The sequence below is a fragment of the Pseudopipra pipra genome, chromosome 1 (assembly GCF_036250125.1).
Source record: "Pseudopipra pipra isolate bDixPip1 chromosome 1, bDixPip1.hap1, whole genome shotgun sequence".
NCBI classification, from domain to species: domain Eukaryota; kingdom Metazoa; phylum Chordata; class Aves; order Passeriformes; family Pipridae; genus Pseudopipra; species Pseudopipra pipra.
Window position 1 is genome coordinate 13,710,069 of NC_087549.1, and position 26,649 is coordinate 13,736,717.

At 41.8% G+C, this 26,649-nt stretch overlaps 1 protein-coding gene and 1 long non-coding RNA gene across 2 annotated transcripts in view; one reads left to right on the forward strand and one right to left on the reverse strand.

The window, feature by feature from the left end:
- The window catches only part of LOC135409949 (uncharacterized), an 80,076-nt gene that overhangs the window by 14,187 nt on the left and 39,240 nt on the right, over window positions 1–26,649 (forward strand). The window lies entirely within an intron of this gene.
- COLEC10 (collectin subfamily member 10) lies at window positions 1,340–21,072 on the reverse strand. The gene is made up of 6 exons (XM_064646028.1): window positions 20,629–21,072; window positions 8,695–8,766; window positions 6,964–7,035; window positions 4,916–4,969; window positions 3,966–4,061; window positions 1,340–2,494 (listed from the first exon to the last, which is right to left on the reverse strand). The coding sequence occupies exons 1-6, from the start codon at window positions 20,774–20,776 to the stop codon at window positions 2,103–2,105; spliced, it is 834 nt and encodes a 277-aa protein (XP_064502098.1). The 5' UTR covers window positions 20,777–21,072; the 3' UTR covers window positions 1,340–2,102.

Sequence of the window (26,649 nt, forward strand, 5' to 3'; positions counted from 1 at the left end):
TCTCTTGTTAAACCAGCAATGCACAAGGTATAGCTTATACTACATGGGGCTGTTTACAGCCTACAGGAATGGTTTTGCTTCCTTTGCGCAGTTCTCTTTGTACTAGATTTATTTTTCTTTGTCTTTCATAGATTTTGGGAGACTTCAGAGACTAGAACTTCTCCACCTATTCTCAGGTTTCCTACAAGCTGTGCAGGCTTGTATGCAGAAGTACCATTAATTCCTCACAACTCAGACCAGCCTGATAAAAGATAGAGTTGGAAGCAGAAATAAGCAAGACCCCTCCTTTGTAAAATCATAGAATGGCTTGGGTTGGAAGTGACCTTAAAGATTTTGTTCCAACCCCCATGCCATAGGCAGGGACACCTTTCACTAGACCAAATTGCTCAGAGCTCCATACAACCTGGCCTTGAATACTTCCAGGGATGAGGCATCCACAACTTCTCTGGCAATCTGATCCGGTGCCTCACCACCCTCACCGTGGTTCTTCCTGATATCACACAGAATTTCTTCCTGATGTCTAATATAAACCTACTCTCCTTCAGTTTAAACTCATTCCCCCTTATCCTGTCACTTCATGCCCTTGCAAAAAGTCTTTCTCCAACTGTCTTGTAGGCTCCCATTTCAGGTACTAGAAGGCTGAAATTAGGTCACCCATAACCTTCTCTTTTTCAGGCTGAACAAACCCAATTTTCTCAACCTTTCCTCACAGGAGAGGTGCTCCATCCCTCTGATCATCTTGGTGGCCCTCCTCTGGACTCACTCCAACAGGTCTATGTCCCTCTTGTGCTGGGGACTCTAGAGCTGGATGCAGCACTGCAGATGTGGCCTCACAAGAGTGGAGTAGTGGGGCAGAATCCTCTCCCTTGCCCTGCTGCCCACGCTGCTTTGGGTGCAGCCCAGGACATAATTGGCTTTCTGGGCTGTGAGTGCACCTTGCCTCCTCATGTCCAGCCTCTCATCCATCAGCACCCCCAAGTCCTTCTCAGCAGAGCTGTTCTCAGTCTGTTCATCCCCAGCCTGTTTTTAATACCAGGGGTTGCCCTGACCCAGGTGCAGCATCTTGCACCTGGTCTTGTTAAACCTCATAAGATTCCAATGGGCCCACTTCTTGAGCTTGTCCAGGTCCCTCTGGATGGCACCCTGTCCTTCAGGTCTGTCAACTGTACCACTCAGCTCAGTGTCATCTGCAAATTTGCTGAGGGTGTACTCAATCCTTTTGTCCATGTGATTAATGAAGCTATGAAATAACACTGGTCCCAAAACGGACTCCTGAGGGACACACACACAACATTGATGACCATCAGGACTCGAGCCATCAACCACTGACATCTGGATGTCACAGTCCAACCAATTCTTTATTCATTTAATAGTCCACCCAGAGAATCCATCTCACTCCAATTTAAAGAGAAGGATGTTGTGGGCATCCATTTCAAAGGCTTTGCAGAAGTCCAGATAAATGCATATCAGGCAATATAATTGCACAGCCAAATTAAGGGAATATTCCAACTTCTAAGTTTGAAGTTGGCCATGCTTTGCATGGATGATTCAACCAGATTACTTCCAGAGATCCCTTCCAACTCAGATTACTCTATGATTCTAACAAAAGAAGGATTTTTTCAAGAGAAGCTGTAAATCTCTTCTCCCAGCTCTGAAGTCACCAGGGAGGTTGCTGGGACTTCCTGCACAGGTCAGAGATTAGTGAAAATCATACTCTTTCACTTTTTTTCCACTTTGTGGACTTTGCAAATCACATCAGTGATTAATATACCAATGAGCTTACTATTTCTGGCATTGGTGAAATTATATTCACCTCTGCATGCTCTAAATTTACCCCTAAATTACACAAAGAAATGCCCAACCTAAAATGCATGTATAAATGAAACAAAAATTCACAACTGGCTGGATGCCCTCTGCAAATCTTTGCTGACTTTATCGTCACTGATGACTAAACCTTAGCTACTCTTGTTTAACCCGGTGACGTGAAGGCTGGATTCGGTCCTATCCCTAGTTTGCTATCCTTGGTTTGCTCTCTCTACAGCAGATGAATGAGGATGGGTTATTGTATACACAGCAGGTGCCAGGCACATTCTCTGGCACCTTTATTTCCTCTTCTTGAGGAATTCACATACAAAGTAGATGGTGACTTGGCACTCAGAGTCGTTCCACTCTCCTGTGCTGAGCATTTCCACACAGTCCTCATGGCCAGCTGGGTCATGAGGCTCCCCTTGCTTCCAGTTACTGTAGTTCTGCAGTGGGCTGTTGTCTGCATACACAAACTGTCCTTCTTTTTCCATGTCATTCAGCCCAATGAAGGCTCGGAAGAGACCACTGCTGGAAATGTAGTCGGCAATCAGGGCATTGGTTGCCTCATCTTTAGGCATGGCCAGTGTTCCTCCTCTGTCCCTGCAGTGGATCAAGGCTTCTCTGTAATTCTTCTCTTCTTTCACGATGTAATAGAATTTCTCATCTGTCTCCCTGATACCTGCTATTACTTTAAAGGAGAAGAAAAATTGCTTAATGGCATGTCAACAGGTGCTGAAGGTGCTTCTATTCCAACATGACAGCGAGATGATTTTTAGATTAGAATTGATAAAAGGGAAAGAGGAAAAGTATTCCCAGCACTGAATTTGTGATGAACAATGAAGACATGATCAGAGAGTGATGCAACTAATGGGACTGACAAGCACCTTGCACGCATTAGGACAAGAACTATTCAGTCCTGGTTGGTGTGTCTCCTGTGACACATAAGTTTTACTTCATAGATATCTAATACTAGCCAAATTAAGGCATGCTAAATGGTCAAATAGCAATGTCTAACTCTGAATCACCTCCATTGTACGTGTTTGAATATAAATTGTGAAAGAGTGCCCAGGGATAGAAACATAGGAATATAGATAGCTTTTCAGGCCCTTTCCATAAAGAGGAAAATGAATGTGACTGCTAAAATAAGACATTTTAAATACAGCCTGATATTCAGAGCTGCTGTAGCACTATGTGGCATTGACTAGGAAGAAAATTGTGGCTGCTCAGCAGCTTTAAAAGGCAGACCTCTCAACCAGTGTATAACCTTGTGAATTAAGCAGTGACAAGGAGCGTGCCTGGGCAGCTGGAGGTTGGTAGTCTCTGCTGATGGATTGCTGGCATGGTCCTGAGCAGTGTTTGGCCTGGGACATTTAACACTCTCCCAAACAATTTAGGAGTTATCCCACGCACAGTTTAGGAGTTAGTAGAGAGATACTCCTTGATAATATGTCAAGTTTTGTGGGATTTATAATACAGATGAGTTCTGTGCTGGATGCCTGCAGTGACAGAGAACAGTCTCAAATGCATTTGATTTACTGATGCAGCCCTAGTCCTGGAAGCGGTGGTGGAGCTGTCTCAAAATCTCTGATATGCCAGGAAACTCTCTGCTTTCCTTTCAGTGGGGCAGTTTGCACTGTCCACCTGACAGCACTGCCTGCAAATGTGGCTTCTTATAACCCATGTCTTTGAGCGTTGGCTCCCTGTTACAGAAAAATGATGCTTGCACTGAAGGGAGCACTAGCAATACAATGTTTGCAGCCTTCCTGGGCAGCAGAAAGATCAAGAGGTTCCTATTGCTTTTCCTGCCTCTTTGGAGTAGATTGACACGAACTTTTTCCTTACATTGCCTGACTGGACACTGAGCCTAAGCAGACTGACAGTGCAGAGGTGATTAGCAAACTGTGCCTTGTGCTTTTCATTATTCATTCTGTTGTGCTGTAGATAATTCTTTATTGTTTTTGCCTTTAGTCATCTGGTCCTTACATTCTTATAGGTATAAGACTGTCTCTCTTTTGTAGGTTTTTAGAGTGCCTGGCACAGCAGGACCCTCCCTCTGGGTCATCTGTGGCTTCTGCCATAGAGAAGCAATGGTAGAAGAATAGCAATGATAACTGCTATTGAAACCAATTAAAACCCATCAAATACATAAAAATCCTTACCATTCTTTACAAACTTGATGGATGTATTAAGACGAGCAACATTTATATTCAGTTGTCCAACAAATCTGCGGTATCTTCCACAGTCACAGACCGTGCCTAATGCAATACAAAGGGTAGAGGATTTATCTGTTTAGAAGCATTTGTGTGTGTGCATGGAGAGTCACCCATAGCCCACTTCCAAAGCTTCTGAAGACCCAGGCTTTACGTGTGGACAGCCAGTCTCACCTTGACCCACTGGCTGTACTTCTGCTGATCAAAGCGCTAAATATTTTGGCTCTGTCTAATCCCTTGCTAACTGGCTTAAGAATCCCTGCTTTTAAAAATGTGGATAGAAGAGTTTGCCATCTTCTTTTGACCCGTATCAGTGTGGGATTTGTACATCCTCTGTCCCTCTCATTATTGATTCCATCTAGCTCCAGAGATGTGGCTTGCCAGGAGGATCACTACAGCCTGACATCTGAATACCAAAGATCTACCTTTGTATCTGTAATCAGCGCAGGTCCCCCAGCCTTCTAACAGAAACAGCATCCATGAAATGGGGAACTGCTGCTTTCTCAGTGAAGGAGTTTTGTGAGTATGCATAGAGGTGGGATTGGCAAAACTTTCGGTAGAAGGACTATGTTAGTGAACTAACCATGTTAGTAACTTTCTTCTAGAATCCAGTATAAATGTAAACTGCTGGCCTGTCTATGTGTTAGTTTTTGTGATAACAAACATTGCCCATTAATTTGGGTGACTCTTCTTATTTTATGTATGTTGGTGTATTCGTAGGCATCAGTCATGTCCTATCCTAGTCTTCATTTTGCTCAACAAAACATTTTCAGTCTCCTCCTGTTTATTCTCATGTTTTCCCGTGGACCTCAAAATTTCCCAAAACTCCAGACAAACCAGTCCTGAAATCAAAAACCCAGCAGACTTGACCATTCTGCAGAGAAGGATGCATAGCATACCTGCTTTTCCTTTTTTTCCAGGAACCCCTGATAAGCCCTTGGCTCCTTTGTCACCTGAATAAAGAGGAGAATATATTCTCAGATCTCAGACAGTGCATATGTCAGGGGAGTGTATTTGAAAACCTGTTTAATAATATATTAACAGCGTGCTTCTGATAGGAAGCTCTGATGTACTGTGCTGGAAGACATGCCAAGTTAAACAAACCATGATTAATTCTGGTGTATGGAAATGAGAACCCTTTAATAGCTAACTTGCTGATAACACAGGCATCTTGTGTTCTGCTGGTTCCTGGTACTACTTACTTTAAATATAAACTGCAAAACGATCCTGAGAGGCTGAAAGCACTCCAGAAATCTTGGAGAGGTGAGATCTGGGTTCTCTCACGGGCTACAGGACAGAGCCCTTCCCTGGGTTCAGTAGCTCCATGATGGGCTGAGGCACCAGACAAGGCTCATGTGCACTAAGCCACTGAATTCATGTGTGCCACAGATTGTGTGTGTGGGCAGCAGTTGGCACCTGCACCTGCACAGAGGGAGGTCAGTAAGGAGCAGCATTTAATTTCAGTTGCAGTTTATGGAAATGTGAATTATTTTCATCCAACTGCTTTCCTCTTTTGTAAACCATAAAAATGATTTACAATGCTCTGCTAGTATATAAGTGGAGGTGACTAGCTTTTTAAAAGATCTCAGCTGTAATTTGGATCAGGAGCAGCTGGACTTTGTCTGGAATTCATGTCAGCTCTTCTTTTATGAATTAAACCTTTAGAAGTGAAAAAATACTGCTTGCTCTGCTTTATTGATAGCCATGTTTTGATGAACTTTTTACTTTATATGGTTGTGATTTTTAAAAGAATTTACATGTTGGCTGTCATTTTAATTAGCATTGCTTGACATGCATACTTGCAAGCTGGAATTTCAGAGTTACTTCATTAAGAACTAGATTGTTTAATTGTAGATTTAAACAGTGACTTAATGACCTTTGCTTCTGCAAATAAAGAAAATGAGAAAAACTGTAAGAGGAAATTTGTGCATTCAGATTGAGAGAGCTTGGTTTAAAGGCTCAGATCATTGGTTTATTTTCAGATAAAGAAAAGCAATTTGTGAGATACTTCATTTAAAATTAGTCCCTCAGACAAAATTCTTTTCTTCTCTGATACTGACGCTGGCTAGAGGCCACCAAAGGCCTACTGAAAACACTGGTTTGAGAAGCTCCCTGGAGAGATTGTTCCACCCATTCACCAGCATACCTGGCTTGATGCACTGGTTAGAGACCACAGAGTTCCCCTGGGGATGGTGGAGTTCCTGATCAGCTTTCAAGGCAGGTCTCCTTGTGGCAGAATTGATATTCCTTCTTAAGTAACTCTTTAGAAATACCAGAAAGAAATGCCCGAGCTTCTTCTTAAGATAAATAGAGCATAATTTCATGAAATTATTGTCCAGGCAGACTTGGAGTCTACCTTGATTTGCAAGTAGTTGTCCCTGCTTACATGAATATCTTCTTAAAACTCCTAAATCCCTTCCTTACCAAGCTGTCCTGTGCATATGTGACCCAGAACAGTGCAGGTGACCAGATGTGGCATCCTGAACAGCAGCAGAACATTAACTTAGGCCTTTGTGTCCAAATGAGAGGCATAAATTTGTCTTTCTTTTTTAGAACATGCAGAAGATTTGCCTCACAAGGGCAAGATTTCTTCTTTCCTCTTTTACCGTAGAATCATGGAATAATTTGGGTTGGAGAGGACCTTTAGAGATCATCTAGTCCAACCCTCCTGCAATGAGCCAAGACACCTTCAACTAGATCCATCGAAAAGAGTTGGTTTTTTAACTCATAAACCAAATTATTTTATCCAAATAAGACAGATATAGCGCACATGGGAAATAAAACAAGAATATCTCCATTAGCTCTCATCACCAATTTTTATGCATAACTTTATTTGGAGAGCATTGGTCACAGCCATTATCTGATATTACTCCATCTCTGGAACTCTCACAAAACACATTTTTACCTTAAGGGAAAAAACCGAGAAAACTCCCAGACCAGAGCTTACCCTTGCCACCAATTGGGCCAATTTTCCCAAGCATTCCCTGGTCACCAGCATCCCCCACTGGTCCTTCATTTCCTAAGAGAAGAAATGAAAAGGAAATGAGTATGGATGGTTTCTGTAATTTCTTTTCCAAGGCACTGTTTAGGTATCTACTGCTGCTGTTTTTCCTGAGTGTGGCTAGTCTGCATGTGTGGCAAAGTCAGAATGAGCGCAGCCCTGAGGATGTTTGGAGGAGTACAGCACAGATGTCTGCTGCTGTAGGATACGACAGTGGGACGTTGCAAGGCACCTTAATAGAACTGCCTGTTCAATGGCCAGAAATATCATATTTTCTTACAGAAAACACAAACTAAAACTGCTAGTGAATATTCAAATATTGATTTTACTTCACAGTCAAACCAGGCTGACAGCAGCTTTATTTGTTTTCATTTTTCTCCACCCCAGACAAAAGTCTTCCCTTCTTTCTTGAGGTAAAGTCCTTGGAGCTTTGCTGGGAATCCTTCTCAAAGCAGAATTGCAAGTAGGGAGCTCATGGCTAGGCTTCGCGAACGAAGATTTGGGAAGGCTCTATCCACATTTGCTACAGGCACGCTGGTGGCTTATGAGGCCAATACGTGACAGACATATCAGATTGCAAAAGGCACAGCAGAAAGACTCCTTAGATGGTGTATTCTGCAATACATGGTTCTTTCTGCGTTGCCTTTTTGCCTCGAGGGTGATCCTGCGTGTGTTCTCAAAGGAGACAGCTGCGTTATAGATGGTAAGTAGGGAGCTAGTTTTGGTGTATATGCTTTCCCTGTCTTCAGAGCACCAAAATAACAGATGTAGTTTTTAATTGATTAGTAGTTCAAGTTCTAAAATAGCTGTCTAATGATGACAGGCCAATCTAGGGAATCTCAGCTTGCACACTGAATTTAACATCAGTAAGATGCTTTGTAAATGGTTGGTTAGCTGACTCCCTTGTATCTTACCTGATGTTCATTTTAAGGTAAGAATCAAAATCATAAGAATGCATTTAAAAATGGAAAAAGTTTTTTGTTATAGCAATAATAACAGAATGATTTTAAAGGTTCTATAAAAGTAAAAACTTTCCCGATTAGTCTTACACCGCTATCAAAGAAGAAAGACCATGGATACACGTTATCATCAAACTCTAAAGATAAATTAAGGTTTTGAATTGCAGAATGCAAACGAGGCTGACACCATCACATTTGGTGCCTCCAAATGCCCTCCACAGGTCACACTGTGGATGTGGAATATGTTTAATTGAGCCAAGTTCTGAAACATCTGTGACTCTTTGTTCTCAGCTCAGATGCTGCTTGATTAGAGGAACTTCTGTTTTCAATGGCTTTGTTTGCTCTTCTGCAGAATACAGACAACTGAGACCCAATGTTATTGAGCATCCTGATGTATTACTAGGAAATAACTTTCAAAATTCAGTTTCAACTAAAGAATCATTTGAGTAAGGATCAGTAATCTTTCTGATTATACATATGATCTGGGTCTTCTGAATCACACTCATAACAGCCATATATGGTTGTCTTAAGTATCGGTAGGAATTGCTCCAAGCTCTCTTAGTATTGTTAGGTTCTCTGATTAATGTTTGACAGGATTGTGAAATCCACTGGTTCAACAGGAATGAAAAGCATTAAACATCAGCAATCATATGCACCATTACAGTTGTGCATAATGATATTCATATATCAGTAATAACCAACAAAATGTTATAAATACCTTTTGGTCCTTTTGGTCCAACCTTTCCTTGTTTGCCTGCTTCTCCTCTGTCTCCCTTTTCACCTTCATCCCCTTCCAAAAAACCAGAAAATAAAACAACATGGTACCTTTCTCTCAGTGCAGTAAGTACAACTATACATGCTCAGAAAGTAAAGTTCATAGGGTTTTTTTCCTATTAATTTCTTTCTATTTCACACTGAAGGCACAGTAGCCATGGGATAAATTTCCAGAGAAGATATGATGAATCTGACCATCATTAGGAAAAGCTATTAACTTTCCCTTTCTGAGAGGCTGTTACAACATGAGAATTCAACAACACCAATTTCTACTCCCACACGTTAAGCCTTATTAGCTATAAAACAGATAAATAAGCCAATCTTTCTCTGTTGGGAAACTTGTGAACACACAGATGTACTACCAGGGGAGGCAGTAGGTGTTTATTAATTGTTCCTAGTGATTCTCTTCCTAGTGACTCTGTGTTCAAGGTATGCAGATGCTTTCAAAATGGGAGGAATGTAAATATGTTGAAATATTTCTTAACATAGACCTTGGCACTTAATATGGCAGAATTCTTGCCTTCAGTTTTTGACAGATAACATTTGTATGTTGATATAACAAACTTGTTTTGCAGTTACTCCAATGCTTTATTTTGAAAAATCATACACAGGGTATCTGTAAGAGGCAAAATCATTGCATTTATTACAGTAGTGCAGAGATTTCTCCAAATGAGATCAAGACCCTCTTACATAGGTTCCTGTGTAGTACCGTACAAACATTTTTATTGTTGTAACAGACAGTCTCTCACTGTGCAGCTTACAGTCCAAAGGTGCAAGGCAGCAATTAGCCGGAAAGATATATTATCTCCTTCCATAGGTAGCATACAATGTTTCTTTGCACTATGCAGGAAATTTGAGGCACAACTAAAGTTGATTTTCTTAGTTTTTACTTCTTAGTTTTGAGCCAAATTTCAAGAAGAGATTTGCTCTCTCTCATTTTTCCCCCCTGCCCTCCCCCAGGAGGTGCAGGCAGGGGACACAACTCACCTGCACCAAACAGTAGCACTGAATACAGGCAGTCTTCCAAAGCCTCTCCCCCTGTTCCCTACCCTTGTTGGCAGTAAGCCTTGCCATGCAGTGGGAAGCAGTGCCACAGTCTCTTGGCTCAGCCAGAATCTCACCTGTTACTGGCAGCCAGTTGTGTCTGTGCCTGCAGCCCGTAAGGGAAGAAGAGGCTGCACTTCAGTGTATGGAGAACCAGGGGAGGGAAGTCTGCCTGGATGTCAGCAAAATGAGAAATGAGGACAGAACAGCAGTATGTGACAAGACCAATAACCTGTCTCACTGAGGATGGTGCCTCCAAGCCCTGACAGCAGGTGTTTAGGGAACTGGGTGTACTGAGGGTGACTATGACCCAGGCAGCCATTTCCAGACTCTCACAAGCAGTGGTTTAAAGGCTCACCTGAGCCAAACACTGCATCCAGACCTCTCATGAACTAGTGATTCTTCCCTCCACCAAATAGCCTTGTGCCTTTTAAATCCATGTATACTTTTGACCCTTATAATAAATATCCTGTGGCAAAGAGCTCAGTGGTTTTTTTATGTGGTGAGGAGAAAGTACCTTCCCGTGGTTGCTTTAAGACTGATCATTACATTGGTCTCATTTTTTTTCCTGAGAAATACTGCCCACTCATTCCTGATTTACCTTCCTCTACTTCTGTAGTCATAGGTAGTGTGCCATGAGGCTGTTCTGTGGAGTGATGCCGGATGAGAAGTGCTGCATATTAGTTGCAGCATATAAAATGTAATTTTAGATGTCTGGCACCTTTCCATGACAGTTGCATGGACTGATCTGAGTCTGTCCCTTTATGCCAAAAAACCCTTCAGTGTTGGGACTTTTTTGTGGAGAGCAGATTCAGTCTGTTGGTCAGGATGCCATTTGGGGTAAAAGGTCAGTGGTCCAAGCTGAGAAAGATAAAGGGCTGAACTTCAGTCTGTGTTGGAGGGAGGAAGCAGTTTCTAGAGGCATAGACAAGGAGGAAACATGATGCATGTGTGGGCTGGCTCACTCAGGCACTTTGTTTTTAACACCAGCTGCCACAGGACAAAATAGGAAGAGAAAAGGCTATAAGCAGGCAGCAATAGAAATTTTAAACATCTCTGTTTTCACTGGGTCTTAAAAATACTGAAAAACTTAGTATATATTTCCAAAAGCCAAGCTCTTTAAATATCCAGCTGAAGCTGTGGGTCTGAGCCTGAAGCTGATGGAAGGATCAGCCTGCTTTTACTGGCTTCCAATCCTGCTGAGAAGGACTTGGGGGTGCTGGTCAATGAGAGGCTGGATATGAGCTGGCAATGTGCACTTGCAGCCCAGAAAGCCAACTGTGTCCTGGGGTGCATCCAAGGCAGCATGACCAGCAGGGTGAGGGATGTGATTGTGCCCCTCTACTTTGCTCTGGTGAGACCCCACCTTGGGTACTACCTCCAGCTCTGGGGTCCCCAGCACAGGAAGGACATGGACCTGTTGGATCGAGTCAGAGAGGAGGGCCACCAAGATAATCAGAGGGATGGAGCACCTCTCCTACGAGGAAATGTTGAGAGAATTTTGTTTGTTTAGCCAGAAAAAGAGAAGGCTCTGAGTGACCTAATTACTGCCTGCCAGTACCTGAAGGAAGAAGGATGGAAGAGACTATTTACAAGAGCATGTAGTGACAGGACAAGGGGAAATGAATTTAAACTGAAGGAGAGTAGGTTTACAGTAGATATGAGGAAGAAATTCTGTACTGTGAGTGTGGTGAGGCACTGGATCAGATTTCCCAGAGAAGCTGTAGATGCTCCATACCTGGCAGTGTTTAAGTCCAGGTTGGAGCTCTGAGCAACCTGGCCTAGTAAAAGGTGTCCTTGCCTACAGCAGAGTGATTGGAACTAAATCATCTTTAAGGTCCCTTTCAACCCAAGCCATTCTATGATTCTACTGGTCATCAAACAGCAGAGCTAGAGAATGTACAGTTTAAATTTGTTGTTGACTTCAGTGGACAAGATATTGTCTTTTCCAAATCCATCTAAGAAACCCTTGAGAAAAGTGTAAAAGTCACTTCTCAGTAGCTCAGAAATTCAGAAAAGTTTCCCAGAGGCTGACAAAGAGCTTGTGAAATGAAATTCTGGGAGGAGGTTAAGAGCCAATATGGTCATGAAACCCATACAGGGGGAAAGTTGTGTGATAATAGAAAGGAAGCAGGGCATGATTCAAAGGCTGGAAAAGCTGGATGAATCTTGACTATAAATACAATATGGGGATATTTAACAAATGGACTATGTTCTCTGACAAGAGAGAATTGTGGGAGGCTTTTCAGGTCCAACCTTTCCCTGTGCAATTAATTGCTTTATGTAAGATAGGTTGTAATTCTGGGTCTGGTATAGAAGCTTTGTTTCTTTGGAGTTTCTTTGGAGCAAACCAAATTCCTGCTGACCTTTCAAACCATTGCTTGTCACCCTGGCAGTCCTCATCATCTTTCAGGCTGGTTAGTTACGTTCCCTGTGGCCTGCAGGCTGCTCTGTGGGGTTAAAATCTCCAGAAGGACTCTTGTTTGCTGCAGAAGAAAGACCTCTGTGCAAGATGCCTTTTCATTTTTTTTTCTTTTTAAAGAAACCTTGCTTAGACAGTTAATCCTAGAAATAGAGCCCAAAAAAGAAAGCCAATATAAAAGCAGAGAAGCTGTGATTCCTTTCCAAAGATGTTTTATTCCTATCTCAGTTTCAACATTTCGAGCCATTGAAAGCTACAGTGACTTTTTCTGAGGGACACTGGAGTAAGCTTTTCACACATGGGACTGCTGCAGATGAGGGTTGTCCTGTATGGACCATCAGACTGAGAGCCAACAGGTGAAAGGAATGATAGGTTTTGGAAAGTTTGTTCTGAGATTTTGAGAGGTTATGGAAGGGCCTCAACTTTTATTGTTTATACCTTGTATAGTCCAAATTTTTGCTTAAACCATCCAAAAGCCTAAGGGAGAGGGAAGTAATATCTATCACCTTGGCATAAAGCAGCCTACCACATTCTGTCTTAGTTTCCCTGTCCAGAAAAATGGGAAGAAAAATAATTTGTCTGTAAAGGAGAGTAATCCTGCTTTTCTCCCCATGTATCTGAGAATAGGTAGGCCATTACAAAACAAGGGTAGACACAAACCAGTATTAGTTAGTGGTACCATCTAGTTGTTAATTTAAGACTGGATTAAGCCCAGTGCTTGCTAATATGGTTTTAAAATGTTTTGTGTCCTCCTTTAGCTGGTGTTGTGTGCAGTGATCTCAAATTTTGGCACAAAACTTGAACTCTTGTGTTGTGCTCCCCTCTTGTGGTCTCGCTATGATTTGCAACCAAGTAGGAGGGGCTGACTGTTCTGGGCAGAGGTTGAGTTGGCTTCCTTTCTAATTTATAATAACTATTCCTCCCTTTCCTCTGGGGCTTCACGTGGACAAACCATCCCATTGTATTAGCTCCTTTTTTTGTTTGTTTTTTGATTATCCAGAAAAAAAAAATCTGTCCTGCTAGTACTCTGGGCTGGATTTTTGAATTCTGTACTACTGTGCTTTGTGCAACGTGATTTTTCTGACCCTTGACCTCATATGCTTGTAATCTATACCTAGAGGATCACCTCTCCTTTGTGCTGCTTTACACTCGTGGCAGTGTCTGGTTAAATTTTAATCTAATTAGCAGATTGTCACCTTAAAACTGTGGTTGCAGGGATGTCAGATAATGCACTGCATTGGCATTTGAAGCATGGGTGAAGAAGCACTTGAAATCAGTAACTGAAGTAAGACCATTTCTCAACCTTGTTAGTATTCCCTCAAGTTGATTTGTTTCTTCTGTGTTACAGATTTAAAATACCAGATTACTGAAATGAACACCTGAAGCAGTACATTACTCGACTCTTCCATCTTGGGACTGTGCAAGACAAAAGAAAAGCAGAAGCCATAAATAGAAAGTGACTTTTGCAGCCATTAGAAAATTTTAATTATAATTGAGAGGGAACAACAGGCCTTCTTTCTCCTATAAACAAGTTCAGGAAAATGCTAAAGGTCTAATCACCAGCAGGATTTTTAGACAGTTGAAAGGGGCTCAGTCTTTTTAGGACTTTCACTAAAGAACACAGTGTTGAGAGGTTACATTTGGTAAGAATTTAAGTAGTAAGATTTTACTGACCTTCAAGTGACTTAGATTTCCCTGCTGAATCTTTTGTAGGCAATTTATTTCGTTTGTATTCATGAACTGAGGATGTTTTCTGGTTCATATATATTGTTCACATATATCTAATGACTCTCCGAATCTTGTGATCAAGGGCTGGCCCTGTTTTTTGGAGAACCAGGGTGTAATTCCCAGAGGTTACAGAGCCCGCTTTTATCAACAGAGGCAGCCCTGCATCAGGGTGAGAGCACATCTGCAAGCTGCCTAAGGGCTAACACCAGGAGGAGACTCCTATCTGGACTTATGCATGTGTATCTCTCTCAGCACATAGCCTGTTCTCTTGGAGCTCTGCTCAGACTCCCTGGGTCCATGCAGGGACACTTAGTCAGGTGTGCTGGCAAGCCATGGCCTCAGGTCAGCTCCAGTTCCTGTCTTCTGAGCAAAACCACTACAGAAATGTTAATGCTCTCTCATCCTCTCTTTGGCAGCTATATCTTCCTCCACACTCCAGGGCATGCCCACCCTTCCAAATGAAACACCACTTATGCTGGGTTACAGCGCAGTTGTCCTCCTACATCAGATACTCTGAAATGAAAGAAAGCCCACTACCAGCCAAAAAGTCCTTGAGAAGCCCTGGACCATGACTAATCTGCTATGAGGGGGGAAGGATGGTTAACTCGATTAGTATACCACATGGGTGCTTTGCACAGCTTGCCTTGCATACATTTAGCATTGCTGGGCATAGCCAATGTCCCATCACAAAGGTTTTGTATGGAATTTGTTATGTGGTTTTACCATCTGACTATGTGTGACACAGTTCTGCTGAGCAACATGTTTCATGCTCTTAGTCCCACCAGAGGTACCAGAGGGACAGACCTCCCCCATCTCCAGAGAGAGAGTGCGAAGAGTGCAGGTGATTTCTGCCTGTCTTGGGTGTTAAACTAAAGGGATAAGGAGATGTGCATAATTCTGAAGCCTTGAGAACCCTGCAGGAACAACTGAATGCCTTGCCCTCCTGGAAGAACCTTGCAGATAGCCACAGGATTAGCTCTGCAGCCTGGGGTGCCAACTGACCCTGAGCAGGGATAACCTTTGCAGCACTTCCGCATGTGCAATAGCTCCTGAGAGAGTTTGTCACCAGAGGGAGTCACAGACCTCAAAAAATAAGCAAACATGTCCCAGTTTGTATTTCCAATGTATGAGCACGTCACAGTTACGTCAGTGGAGAGACTCAAGATTTCCTCTAATTTCACTTTCAGCGTCTTTTAGATCCTTAGCAAATTTCCATAGCAGTGTGCATTCTTGCTTTCACACTATACATGTCTAGTGAGGACAGGATTTCTTGATGTCATCTGCCTATCTGGCATGATGTCATCTTCCCTGTCCTTCCTCCTCACTTCAGCTCCCAGCACTGTCCTGCACACCTCCCTCCCCTCTGCCTGATGTTGAGCACTCTTTTGACCCTGTGTTGAAGGAATTCAACTCCCTTAACAGAGGAATACCGGTAAGGCAAATACACATTTTTAGTGAGTGAGCTGAATCAGCCCAGTGAAAAGTATGGTTAGTAAATAGCTGACCCAGCACAAGGTGAAGGTGGGGCCATGTGGTCAAAGTGTAAGAAGGAGATAATGTTTGGCCTCCCTTTTTGGTAGAAAGCCTGAAAGTTGAGCGCAGTGGGAAACTCTCCCAGGTGTCCTGCAGGAACATACAGGGCTCCCACATATTCCTCCATTCTTAGACGTGTTGTCTTTTTTCACCCAGATCCAAACTAGACAACAGACTCTCTTCCCTTGTGAAATAGAATCTTCAAGAAAAACTGAATTCTCTGCTTGCTCTTCTACTTGTAAATATCCATTGACTTCAGTAGGAATACCCTCCACTCCTATTGCATTGCATGAGTCATACCTAAGCCTTCAGGAGGCTCAGTGAACCTCTGCTGACTTATATTATTTGAAACTGGGGGCTTTTGTGCATGAGTGGAACATACATTATTTCTTTAATAACACAGAAATAATTTAAATTATCCCTGATTCTCCTTTTACCTGATCTGCTTGATTTAATTTTCCCAGCCTGTTTCCCTGCCATTCTGGCATGGTCTCAGAGACTCATGAATTACTTTGGCTTCACGGAGGAATCAGATTGCCATTGGTAAGAAATACAGACCCACTATCTTTTGAATTTATGTATTTAAGCCCCCACATACATGCTTTGTAGCTCAGGCTGATAAATGTCAGAAATTTAATGTACACTAAAATGAGGAATTTTAAAAGCCATGAAAAAAGAATTACGTGTTGAAATTAAAGGGCTCTTCCGATCAAACTTGAGGCACTAAGAGGGAAGTTTAGCTATAGTTTTGAATGGCTTATAGGATGTGGTAAAGCATTTTATATTTTCGGAAGGAAATGTGCATAAGAGCATATCTGGTTTCTGAGAGAGTTTGAGATTTTCCAGGAGTGAAATTGCGTAAGCACAATTAAAGTTGAGAGATGGACAGCTATACTGGAGACCACAGTAAATGCTATTTTGAGGCAACAGCCAATGTCAAAGAGTTTATAAGCATCACTTGTCAGAAATAATGATAAGGAAACATCTAAATTGCTATGGAAAACTCCCAGTACTCTTCAGATTTCATCTCATTTCAGTTTCTCAACCTGGATCTGATTCAAGACCTTCAAAGTTTCTATGTCTGGATTTCAAAGGAAATGAGCTGGGACCTGGGACAGACTGCAAGATCTAGAGCCAGCCTTCTGAAGTGCTGAGCTCCCATGAATCCATGTGAAATGAGCTTCCACAGAGCCAGCCCCCACCCCAGTCATCTTCTCCCCCTGCTCATGTTTTTAATGGGAGTTTAGGAGTCAAAGCTTTGGGTTCTCTGCTTATTTTTACCCTCATGTTCTTGCTTATTGATTTACTCAGAACAGGTCAAATCTCATCTTGTCTATTTCCTTTGCGGGTTAGACAGAACTGAGCTTGCAGTCTCTAGGCAAGAGCAAGCTGGAAGAAAGGACAGAGCCCAGGGGAGCAGAGCCTGGTGTTCCTGATGCTGCCAGGGCATGGACCAACAACTGGTGCCATTGCTCTAACTGTTTAGTTGTTGCCTCCCCACAGTCCCAGATCCTTTCTCAGCAGCAGGAACAGCCAGCCTGCTTCCAAGCTTGGAAGGGTAGAAAGCAAGCAATAGGACCATGACTAGTTTGGCTAGGCCAAGCATCTGGCTGCCCTGGAAAATTCATTGTTTTGTTTGTGCTTGATCTTGTTCTCTTTGGACCCAAGAAGTGAATGAAGTACAGTACTTGGCCTTTATTGCCCCAGTTGCTCAGCTGTGGATCAGCATTACCTAGTGTAAATTTTCAGCCCAGTTCCTGTGCCACAACAACCCAGCTAGGACCAAGGTGTTCCTAACGCCTCAGATTCAGATCAAACACCAAAAAACACTAGTTAGAAACACTGAAAATCTGTACTTTTTGTTTGTTTGTTTTGTTCCTTGGGTATTTCAATAAGAACCCTAGAAAATGCCTCACACTGCCATGTAAGCCAGATTGTTGTGTATCTCAAAAGCGTTTTCAGAAAGACAGCACTAGACAGCCATTGCAGTGGGGCTATTTTCATTGAAAATAGTTCCCTCTTTTTGAGAAGAAATCTGAGTGTTGCCTAGAAAAGGAAACTGGGAGAAAATTGCCAGCCTTTGCCTGTCTCTTCTTCTTCTTTTTTTTTTTTTTTAATTTCCCATTTTTAGGGAGTGCCAATTTAGCAAATTTCTTTGCATAATTCTTTGCAAACAGACTTCAGTTTTAATTTTCTTGCACCAACGATGGAAAGCAGCAGATGGATGGCGTGGACTGCAGGCGTCTGGTGATCATCGCGTGAACCACCAGAGGTCAGGCTGAAACCCCTGATGGTTTGTCACACTGAGCAGTTTAACTCGGACCCACTTCTGTCATTGCTATACAAAGCGCAAAGGCTGACAGGACATTAGTACATTCTTTTTGTTGCTGGGAGACTGCAGTCTTCGAGAGTATTTTCTAGCTCTTATTGTTGTACACGATGGCCTCTCGTTTTGCCTCATGCTTTGTGGGAGCTGGTGCGAGTGTCATAAGTGGTTTGAAGGCTTTCCTGATAATTAGCCTGGAATTACCCTTTTTTTTTTACATCCCGTCACTCATGTCATACTACTCTTGGGACATCTCAGTTATGAGCATACCAAATAGTATATTTTTGAAGGGGAAGAATATGCCTTGCACAAAGTAACTTGAATGAGTTACATGTGGCTTACATGTGGACAAAGTGGCCTAATTTCACAACACTAATGACCCTTCTTAAACAGGTAATTTTCAGGGTGAGCATGTGGAGAGGTTGGGAGCTTGCTCCTGTAGCAACTGTGAATGCCTAGATGATGAAGTGAGAAATGCAGCCCCCAACAGTGCAAGCACTAAAGGATTGTAAATTCTGAGCCTCTTCAAACAAACTCACTTCTCCCTCAGCTTTCTACTCTTCTCTGGGCTGTGTGATGGAAATGGCAGTATTGCCGTTGCATAGAACCAGGAGCCATCCCACTCGTAGCACACAGACTGGGTCTAGCCTACAGGACAATTTGTACCTTGCACTGGGATGGGTGAGGTGGAACAGTGTAGGAAGTCTTAACAGCTGCTGAATATCTTTTAATTCCTTTGACTTCTGGTTGCTTTGGACCATTAGACACTTCCATGTTGTCATGGAAGGAGGAAGTTGCCACAACGGAAATCTGGCCTGTGGTGGTAGAAAAAGCTGGCCAATATACTGAGTGACCTCAGCACCTCTGTCTTGTGGGAGCACCACCATGTTTTACCATAGCTGGGATGCTGAGCAGAGGGAGGTGAGGGGGTGAAACTTGTGCCAGGTGGGTCAAAACCCATTTTTGTGAGAACGGCGGACAAAGGGACACAACAGATGTAGCATAGGAAATAAAACCTACAGCAGCAAAACTCAGAGGCTTGTCCACTACTGAGTTTGAGTTTAAGCAGCAAACTGCTGCCTGTGGCTGTGGTCATAAGCTTGGATCATGTGCTCTGAGTTCATAGACATAAGATGAATAGAGGAAAACTGGCAGCAGGACAGACTTTCTTCTGCCATATTAGGTCAGCATGTTTCATACTTGACTACAAGGGGTGCCTGAGGAGTAATAGGATAGTTCATACACTCAGCCTGCTTGGTCTTCAGTTGCCCAGATGACTGGTAGTTAAAACTAGTGCCACTGAGAGCTGCTTGTAACTGTCCTGGATGAGCTCAGCTCTGGTAGGAACTGAAATTAATCTATAGAATTACATCACATAGTCTGCAAAATAGTATTTAATGACCTGCAATGGATGAGAGCCAGTAATTTGGAGGTGATTTATTTGATACTCCTTCTATCAGTCATGGATCTTGGGCATAGTAATCTAAAGTGGTAGTGCGGGCTATGCCAATACGTTAGTTGTCTCATCTTGTGTCTTGGTGTCAGCCAGGAGGCAGTAGGACTGCTAATGACTAAATTCTGACTTTCTCAGTGCCACACTTACAAAGAACCATAATACCTAACCTTCAAATGCTCCCTATACAAGCTAGACCACAGAAACCAGCCGGAGTTCCAGCTACTCTGTGTTTTCATGAGACCACCTCATTAGCCTTGTGACTTGTTAAACACAGTCCTGTCAAACTTTGTTCTCCAGCCTGCCATTATTTAGATACTAAATAAACCAACTCCCACTAGCTCCCTTGGGGATCATTAAATCTCTCTGCATTTATGCTGTGGCAGCAAAAGTTTAAGCTTGGATTGTAATCATAAAGAAATTAACTTGCTGATTAAAAATGGTCCTTTAAGCAACATGCATTTGAATAATCCATCATAAAAACAAATGAGTCTATAGCAGTGCTCTTGATTTGATAATCTTTTTTCTACTTTAAATTTACATCAGTTGTACTTTTTTTTTTCTCTCAGTCTGTAGCCCATAGAAAAATACAATGAATTACTAAAAAGAAAGCAATAGTTTGAACTGCAATAGCCATGGTGTGGAATATATATTTTAGATCTGTTAGTACAAGATAGATTTGTATGTCATGAACCTGAATTTTTTGCTAAGATACCCTCCAGGCAATTCCAGCAACATTAATTGTGTTACAGAAAGGCTTAGTTAATGCAGAAAATTTGATTTCTCGTATTTCCAAAGTGTTTTGAAAATAAAAGACCTGTATATGCCAGGGCTGATCCAGTTCTTGAAATCTGTAGCTAAGGTCCTGTTTAATTCAACAAGAGCTACTGGATCAGGTCTGATGAGTGCAGCAGAGATGTGTTTACAAGTAAACATTTGGGAATAAAGACGGTTCGGTCATTTTAAATATTGCATACCTCTCTCTATCTGTAAGTGCAAAGCAGACAATTAGCAGTTCACAATAGGTGCCTACTTTTAGACAAGTTCCTCAGTTTGTAGCTGTACTAGTTGCGTGATGAACACAAAAAGTTAAGAGAAGATTTATATGGCTGGAGAAAGATGCAAAAGGACACCTCTAACTTATATGAAAATATGTGACACTGTTCCTGAAACTGAATAAAAGCAAATTTAACTATCTTTGCTTCATCATTTCCCCCCGTTACAGTTCCGCTTTCCTAGATGTTTGTACAGTCCACAATAATTCACATCTTTCCTGCCCAACCCATGCCACAAACCCTCCATGTCTCTAATTTTTAAAAAATCAGCCTTTGTCAGTACTGGTCTCCGCATTAGCAACCTGATAATTCCTCACCTTTTGGTCCAGGTAAAATTGTGTGTGTTGAGCAGACATCTGTTGTAGGTCGATTGTCAACATCAAAACCAAAAATCTGAACCTGGAAGATAAAAAGCACTACAAGGGTCCCATATTTTCTTAGCTGTTGTTCTTTCTTGCTGCCCATCCTTGCAGCTTCTCAGGAAATGCCTTTCGTTGTTACTGTCTTAAGAAATGCAGCTGACTCAAAAATAAATGCTTCACTAACTGGAGCAGTGGAAAGATTGGGAGCTACATGCAAGAACAGCTAAATAAAGTGAAGAAAGAAGTTTGACGATGCTGTAGTTATTTCTGTCCTGCACATTATCCAGGATATTTATTTAACACTGACAGCTGTTTATTCCAATTTATCTCTTATCTGTGAGATGTTTAGCTACATTTGCTGTGGAAAATTTCTTCAACATTTGGGAATATCTCTTTTGTAATATTTTTTCCTTTCAGCACTGATTTTTTTTATGCTCAGCTTTTCACTTACTCAAGAGACAAAAGACTTTGGTACGGTATCCAAGTGTGTACTAATTAGTTATAGGATACTTTTGGCAGGTTTTGGGCTGAAAGTAATGCAAACTCCAAATAACATATAGAGATACTTTTCCACAAAAGCTTTCCTCCAAGGGGACTGTTAGTGACCACGGACGAGCTGCCAGTTCTCTGTGGGTGGAAATCACTGGTGCTATTTCACACCCTTTGGGTGCCATGTACCCACAGTCCCCAGAGCGGCAAATGAAAAGTGTATGTGATCAATGGGTATTTTAGCCCCAAACCCACAAGTGATGGTTTTATGCTTACAGATAACTTCACAATGCTTGCTCCAAGCCCAGATTACGTTGGTAGACACAGTACAGAAAGGGCACACTTCAGAACTGAAGACACAGAACAAGATGAGCTTGAATGACTGCAGCACCTCCTCCCATAACACTTTTTCCATGCACTGGGAAAGGCCATCTATTGGGACAGTAGTGTAGCATATGTCCCAAGAGAATATTATGTTTGGGTTGTCCAGGAAGCTGCAGCTGGTTCAAATCTGCATGAGGCAGCTACCAGGTTTTCAGTTGGCTGCTGAGACTTTGAAAATAGGTGTAGGAGGCCTCTTGGATGGAGGAACAAGTAGTGTGCATCCTTCCTTTTGAAAGGAGCTGTGACAGATATCTCTCTATGTGCACTCCCTTCCTAGAAAAAACTCTAGCTTTCTCTTAAGGAGAGCACAGTAACCAGGGACAGAAGACTGACATAGCCTGGCAGAAAAGAAAGGGGAGATGAGTATTTGTAATATTTCCAGTAATTTTGTTAACTTCCAGTTTCTCCCACAGTGAAGGACATAGCTACTCTAAAAACCAAACTATGGTTTTGAACTGTGTAGTGTATGAGAGCATGTTTGCTCTCCATTCTAGGCAAAAAATGTATTCCCTATGATAATAGCTTATCAGAGGTTTTCCTCATTATTTAAGAGAGTATTAATTCCCTAGTCCTACAATGTTTCAGCCTTTGGGCAGACAGAATAAGTAGCAGTACTGATGTAAAAGCGAATACCTTTCTGTAAAGGCTGAAGGAAGGCTTCAATTTCAGGCTTTCATCTGGGATAAAATGTTGGCCTAAGTCCCAAGAGGCATCAAGACACTCCTCTCCCTCTTTCTTTCTAGACTTGTCACAGACTGTCCGCCTTTTCAAAACACTTTTCTTTTTTGTTAAAATGTATACAGTACTTCAGAAATAAATAGTGGTCTCTGTCCTAAGGAATGTCATCTAACTAACCCCCTCAAATGTGGCCTTGATAATGGGTACACACAGCTAGAGGGGGAGGAAAGAGAAAGACAGGATTATAGTTGAGTAGAGTCATACCAGGAAAAACTTGTTCCTCTGTGATTTGCGTTGGGCACTGTGCCTCTGACTTGTACACTGTAAATCTGTTTTATTTATCTTTTTCTTCACTTTCCATTTTGTGAGCAGAAGGTCAATGTAAGAGCAAGAATAGAGAGCGTAGGAGTGGGAAGCTAGTGTACTTAGCTTTGGAGGAGGCATTTTGGGAACTGTTGCCAAACTGACATGAATGATGCTATCTGTTACACAGTACTGAGAGACTTACAGTGACTTCTTTGTTATTTATCAGGGATAAAGAGGGGTAAGTGTAAGTGAGAGAGGAAACCATTTGTTTAGCCACTTCAGTCACTGTCTGGGACTAAGCAGGGAACATTTTTCTAATAGTCCTGTGATCATTTACAAATGTTCTCATTCCACATTAGAAAATAAATCAAGACCCTACTTCCCCCCTCCATGACAGTCAGAAACCTCCTGAACACGCAGTGAGAAATTAAGTTTAGTGTATCTAAAAACTTGGTAACGGAGACACTTAAAATGTAGGAGCTCCAGATTCAGATTATTTCTCTGCCTAATTCAAACCAATGTTTGCACTAGAGCCTTAAGGTTATATTCCCTTATTACAAGGCTGTATGCTAATCAGTTAGGTCTTACTGTATGTTGGACCAGAAACACTGTCCTGGAGCTAGAAAACCTCCCTTAGCAGGCAATCCATCAAAATTGATATACTAGCATGAAAAGCTTGATTTTTGGCAAATCAGTATTTATCAAACCAGTTTCACTGAAAAATCGTCAAGCAGCTTCATTGCTGATGGAGATTTAATGAGGCAAAGTGCCTATTGTGCATGTTAATTCTGTATGTCTGTAGGCAAGAGAGAAAAACAAACAGCGTTGTCCAGACATAAAAGACATAAAGCAAACACTTTGAGGGACATGAATGTTTTACAAGAAAACTCTAAGACGCAAAAGAATATCTTGAAAGATTCCGTTCTTTGAGATGAGCACTGGTCGGGTAATCTTTGTGTCATGCATTGCCTATTTGGAGTCCAAGTAACTTCCTTCAAAATTTGTAATTCCTTCATTTGCTTATTCTTCAGCTGTTAGTAGTTAAGTGTCAACAGACTATAAGGAATACAGATAACATCCTGAAATAGTGTTCATAAAAAACCAATTTTAATAATTTATAGAGTCCCAGATCCTGTGGTTGGACTCTAGGTTAATACATCCTGCTGATTCAGCCATCAGTTTTGAGAGTCTGATGGCATCCTTTCTAACCCAAACTGAGTATTAAGGAGAACTTTCCTCTTCTGTACCTTACTGTACTGAATAAATCTGGGAACATCTGAAAGAAAAAAAAATTTAGAATATTTCTCCACTTTGGGATGGTTTCAGTTCTCCTGGTATCAGAGGTCATGATCATTTGAGATATTTCAGTCTGTCATACCGTATACATCAATTGCAGTGGCAAAGCTTAGAGAAAATGGAAAAGGAAGAGCAGTAACACATGATTTGCAAAGTGTAGGGAGGAAAGTAATCCTAGGGCTATTTTGTAAAACCTCATTTTTGGTTTTGACACCCTTCAATGACTACTTGAGCCTGTAAACACAGTCTTCACCAGTTGTTGTTCCTCTGAGTAAGATATAAACAATTACTAGATCTTGATATGCCTGAAAATAACTGGGAAAAAAAAACAAATTAAGGACAAAATTCTCCAAAATCTCCTTGCTTATGTGTTTAGTAAACAGAGCTTCTAGGACTCTAATGGTTATAGATAATTCTTGTTGGATGTTTGAAAGGCTTTATCAACCTCAGCAGTATAGAAATATATGTTCCCCTGTCAACTATAATCTCCCTGGTTTCCTGCTGATGAGTTTTACTCTCTGTTGAGTTGAGTGTCTTGAGGGATAGGTGTGAGCTTTTCCTGGTCTGACACAGGCATGGTGCTCTGGGGGATTCTTAGATTTGCATTAGCGCTTACAGTCCCTTCTCAGGATGTTCCTACCTCTCCTTTCACATTCCTATCCCCCTCAGCTTTTAGCCCCTAAACAGAAACGCTGACCCAGAATCCAGCTGTAAGTGTCTGCTGTGAGGTAGGAGGGATTTGGAGACAGCTGTTGTCCAGGGAGAAGAATAACTGGTCAGCACTGAAATTTCAGAGGGAGCTTGGGTTGCAGACCACAGATTCAGAGAGCTACTGGATGCTGTATGAGGTGCAGTACTGAACCCTGTACTCCCTTTTTTAAATAGACCTCAGTTTTGTGTGACTTCTGCTCACGCAGGTAGCACGGCATTGTAACTTTGCACTTCTAACTTTTGCACTTAGCAAAAATGTCCTGGCTTACAGGAAATGTGTTATATGCACTTTTATTGTGAACACTAGGATTGAGAATACTTCTCTATCAGTTAGGATGCAGGTTTTCAGTTCTGTTGACGACACCTTTGACTTACAGTGCCAGCCTTCCAGAGAGGCCTAAGAGATACCTATTGCTATTGTTTTCCAGGCAGTCACTCAGAGAAGCTGTCCAAAAATATAAGTCATTCACATATGCATTCAGAGATATGATAGAAAGTGAAATACTCAGTGTGGTTTGTAATTGTGTTTATATAAGTGCAGCCTCTTCCTGTGTCAGAACAGATTTTTGCAAATAAGAGGGCAATGATTCAGTTCCAGGGGAAGACTGACAAAATAAACCCCAGCTTCTACTGACCTGATGCAGTGCCGAACAGTGTCCTACCCTGGGAAAATATTTCCTGCTTCATTTTCATAAATATTTATGTAATTCCTTCTGGGAAACATGTCTTCTTCAGAAAACTGAACATGCTGCTCCCTGACATAAATTTAACTATTTGTTTACACATGAGAGATTATGGGCATCTACCCAGCCTTAGATTTTTACATTCTTATCTCAGGCATTTCTATCTTTTAGAGTTGTTCTTCAGTCTCCTCCTAGAAATTGAATGTCTTGAGTCATGGAGCTTAGTTCTGGCTCTGGAATTTGAACATCCCTGATGCTCTTTGGAGAGTTGTTATTTTGGGCTGCAGAAATAAGAACCAAATTTAATGTTCTGTCTGGAATCACAGTTCTGTCCTGCATAGTTATGCGCTTCCCATTCTGGTTTGAGGCTCCTTTCTAAAAAAAATAATCATGTAAGCAATGAAACAGAGGACTGCATGGCTAATGAAAGTATTTCTTTTTAGAAACAGACCTGTACACATGGGTGTGAACTGAAATAGCACTTGTGTGCAGTCTTTTGTGTTTGCTTTCTAAATTTATAATACAGACTAGTGGCAAAGTCGTGCACAAGTTTCCCCAAGAGAACAGGTATAATCCCCCTTATGACAAACTGAAAAAGGTTGATTCTGCTCTCTTTAACATTTTTTAAGAGAACAGAAAAACACTGACATTGAAGCACAGACTGACAGAACCTTGTACAAAGCCTTGTATTAGAGCAAAGTTGAGCTTTGCTTTCTGACATGATCACAACCCTTCCATGAAGTGGTGAACTGTGTGGGGTGCTCTGGAAAAAGCCATGTGATGGGTAGCAGAAATAGTCACAGGAGATGGATGATGTTAAGATTGTGTCCAGGATAAAACACATAAATGAATAAGTGGTACCTAGGGGACGTGCGACCTGTGGATTTTATATGAAACCTGTTTCTCATGCAGAGCAATGACAAAACTTCAAAACACAAGCTCTGCCAGTCGTTCAGGATCTTAGTTCCTTGGTCCTAGAATTCAGCTGCTGTGCCTTGTATTACCTGTTTGACCTTACAGGTTATTATTATGCAGAACATCTAAATTTATAGTTATTTAGTTGCTCTTTTTATTTCCTTTTCAGTTCAAACGCTGTTGCATATTTTCCAAGTAGAGCCATAGCCAAACAGCTTTTATCACTTTCTTCAGCATTTTGCAAAAGAAACACCAACAAACCAGGAGGCAGCTACCTGCCCCAGAAGATTTATGAGCTCATCCAGCAAAAAGGAAAGGCAAGGATGTGAGGAAGATGAGAGTGGGAGACACACTGAACAAGTAAGGGTCCACAGGAAACCAGAGAATGTTTAAAGACCTCCCTCCTAGCTCATATTCTCCTGGCCTTGGTCACTGCCTGAACCCTGTTACTAAATGTGTCTCAAGATGTCTGCACTGCTCAGTGAACTCTATCTTGCATCCTGAGTTGCTTCTC

Bases quoted from the DNA above. Each gene is read 5' to 3' on its own strand.
- COLEC10 (XM_064646028.1), bottom strand. From the start codon at position 20,776: ATGGGCAGCAAGAAAGAACAACAGCTAAGAAAATATGGGACCCTTGTA. The intron at 7,036-8,694 runs GTATTTATAACA...TTCTTCTCTTAG, and splicing joins TGGACCAAAAGGACCAAAAG to GAAATGAAGGACCAGTGGGG. The intron at 2,495-3,965 runs GTAAGGATTTTT...TCTCCTTTAAAG, and splicing joins CATCAAGTTTGTAAAGAATG to TAATAGCAGGTATCAGGGAG.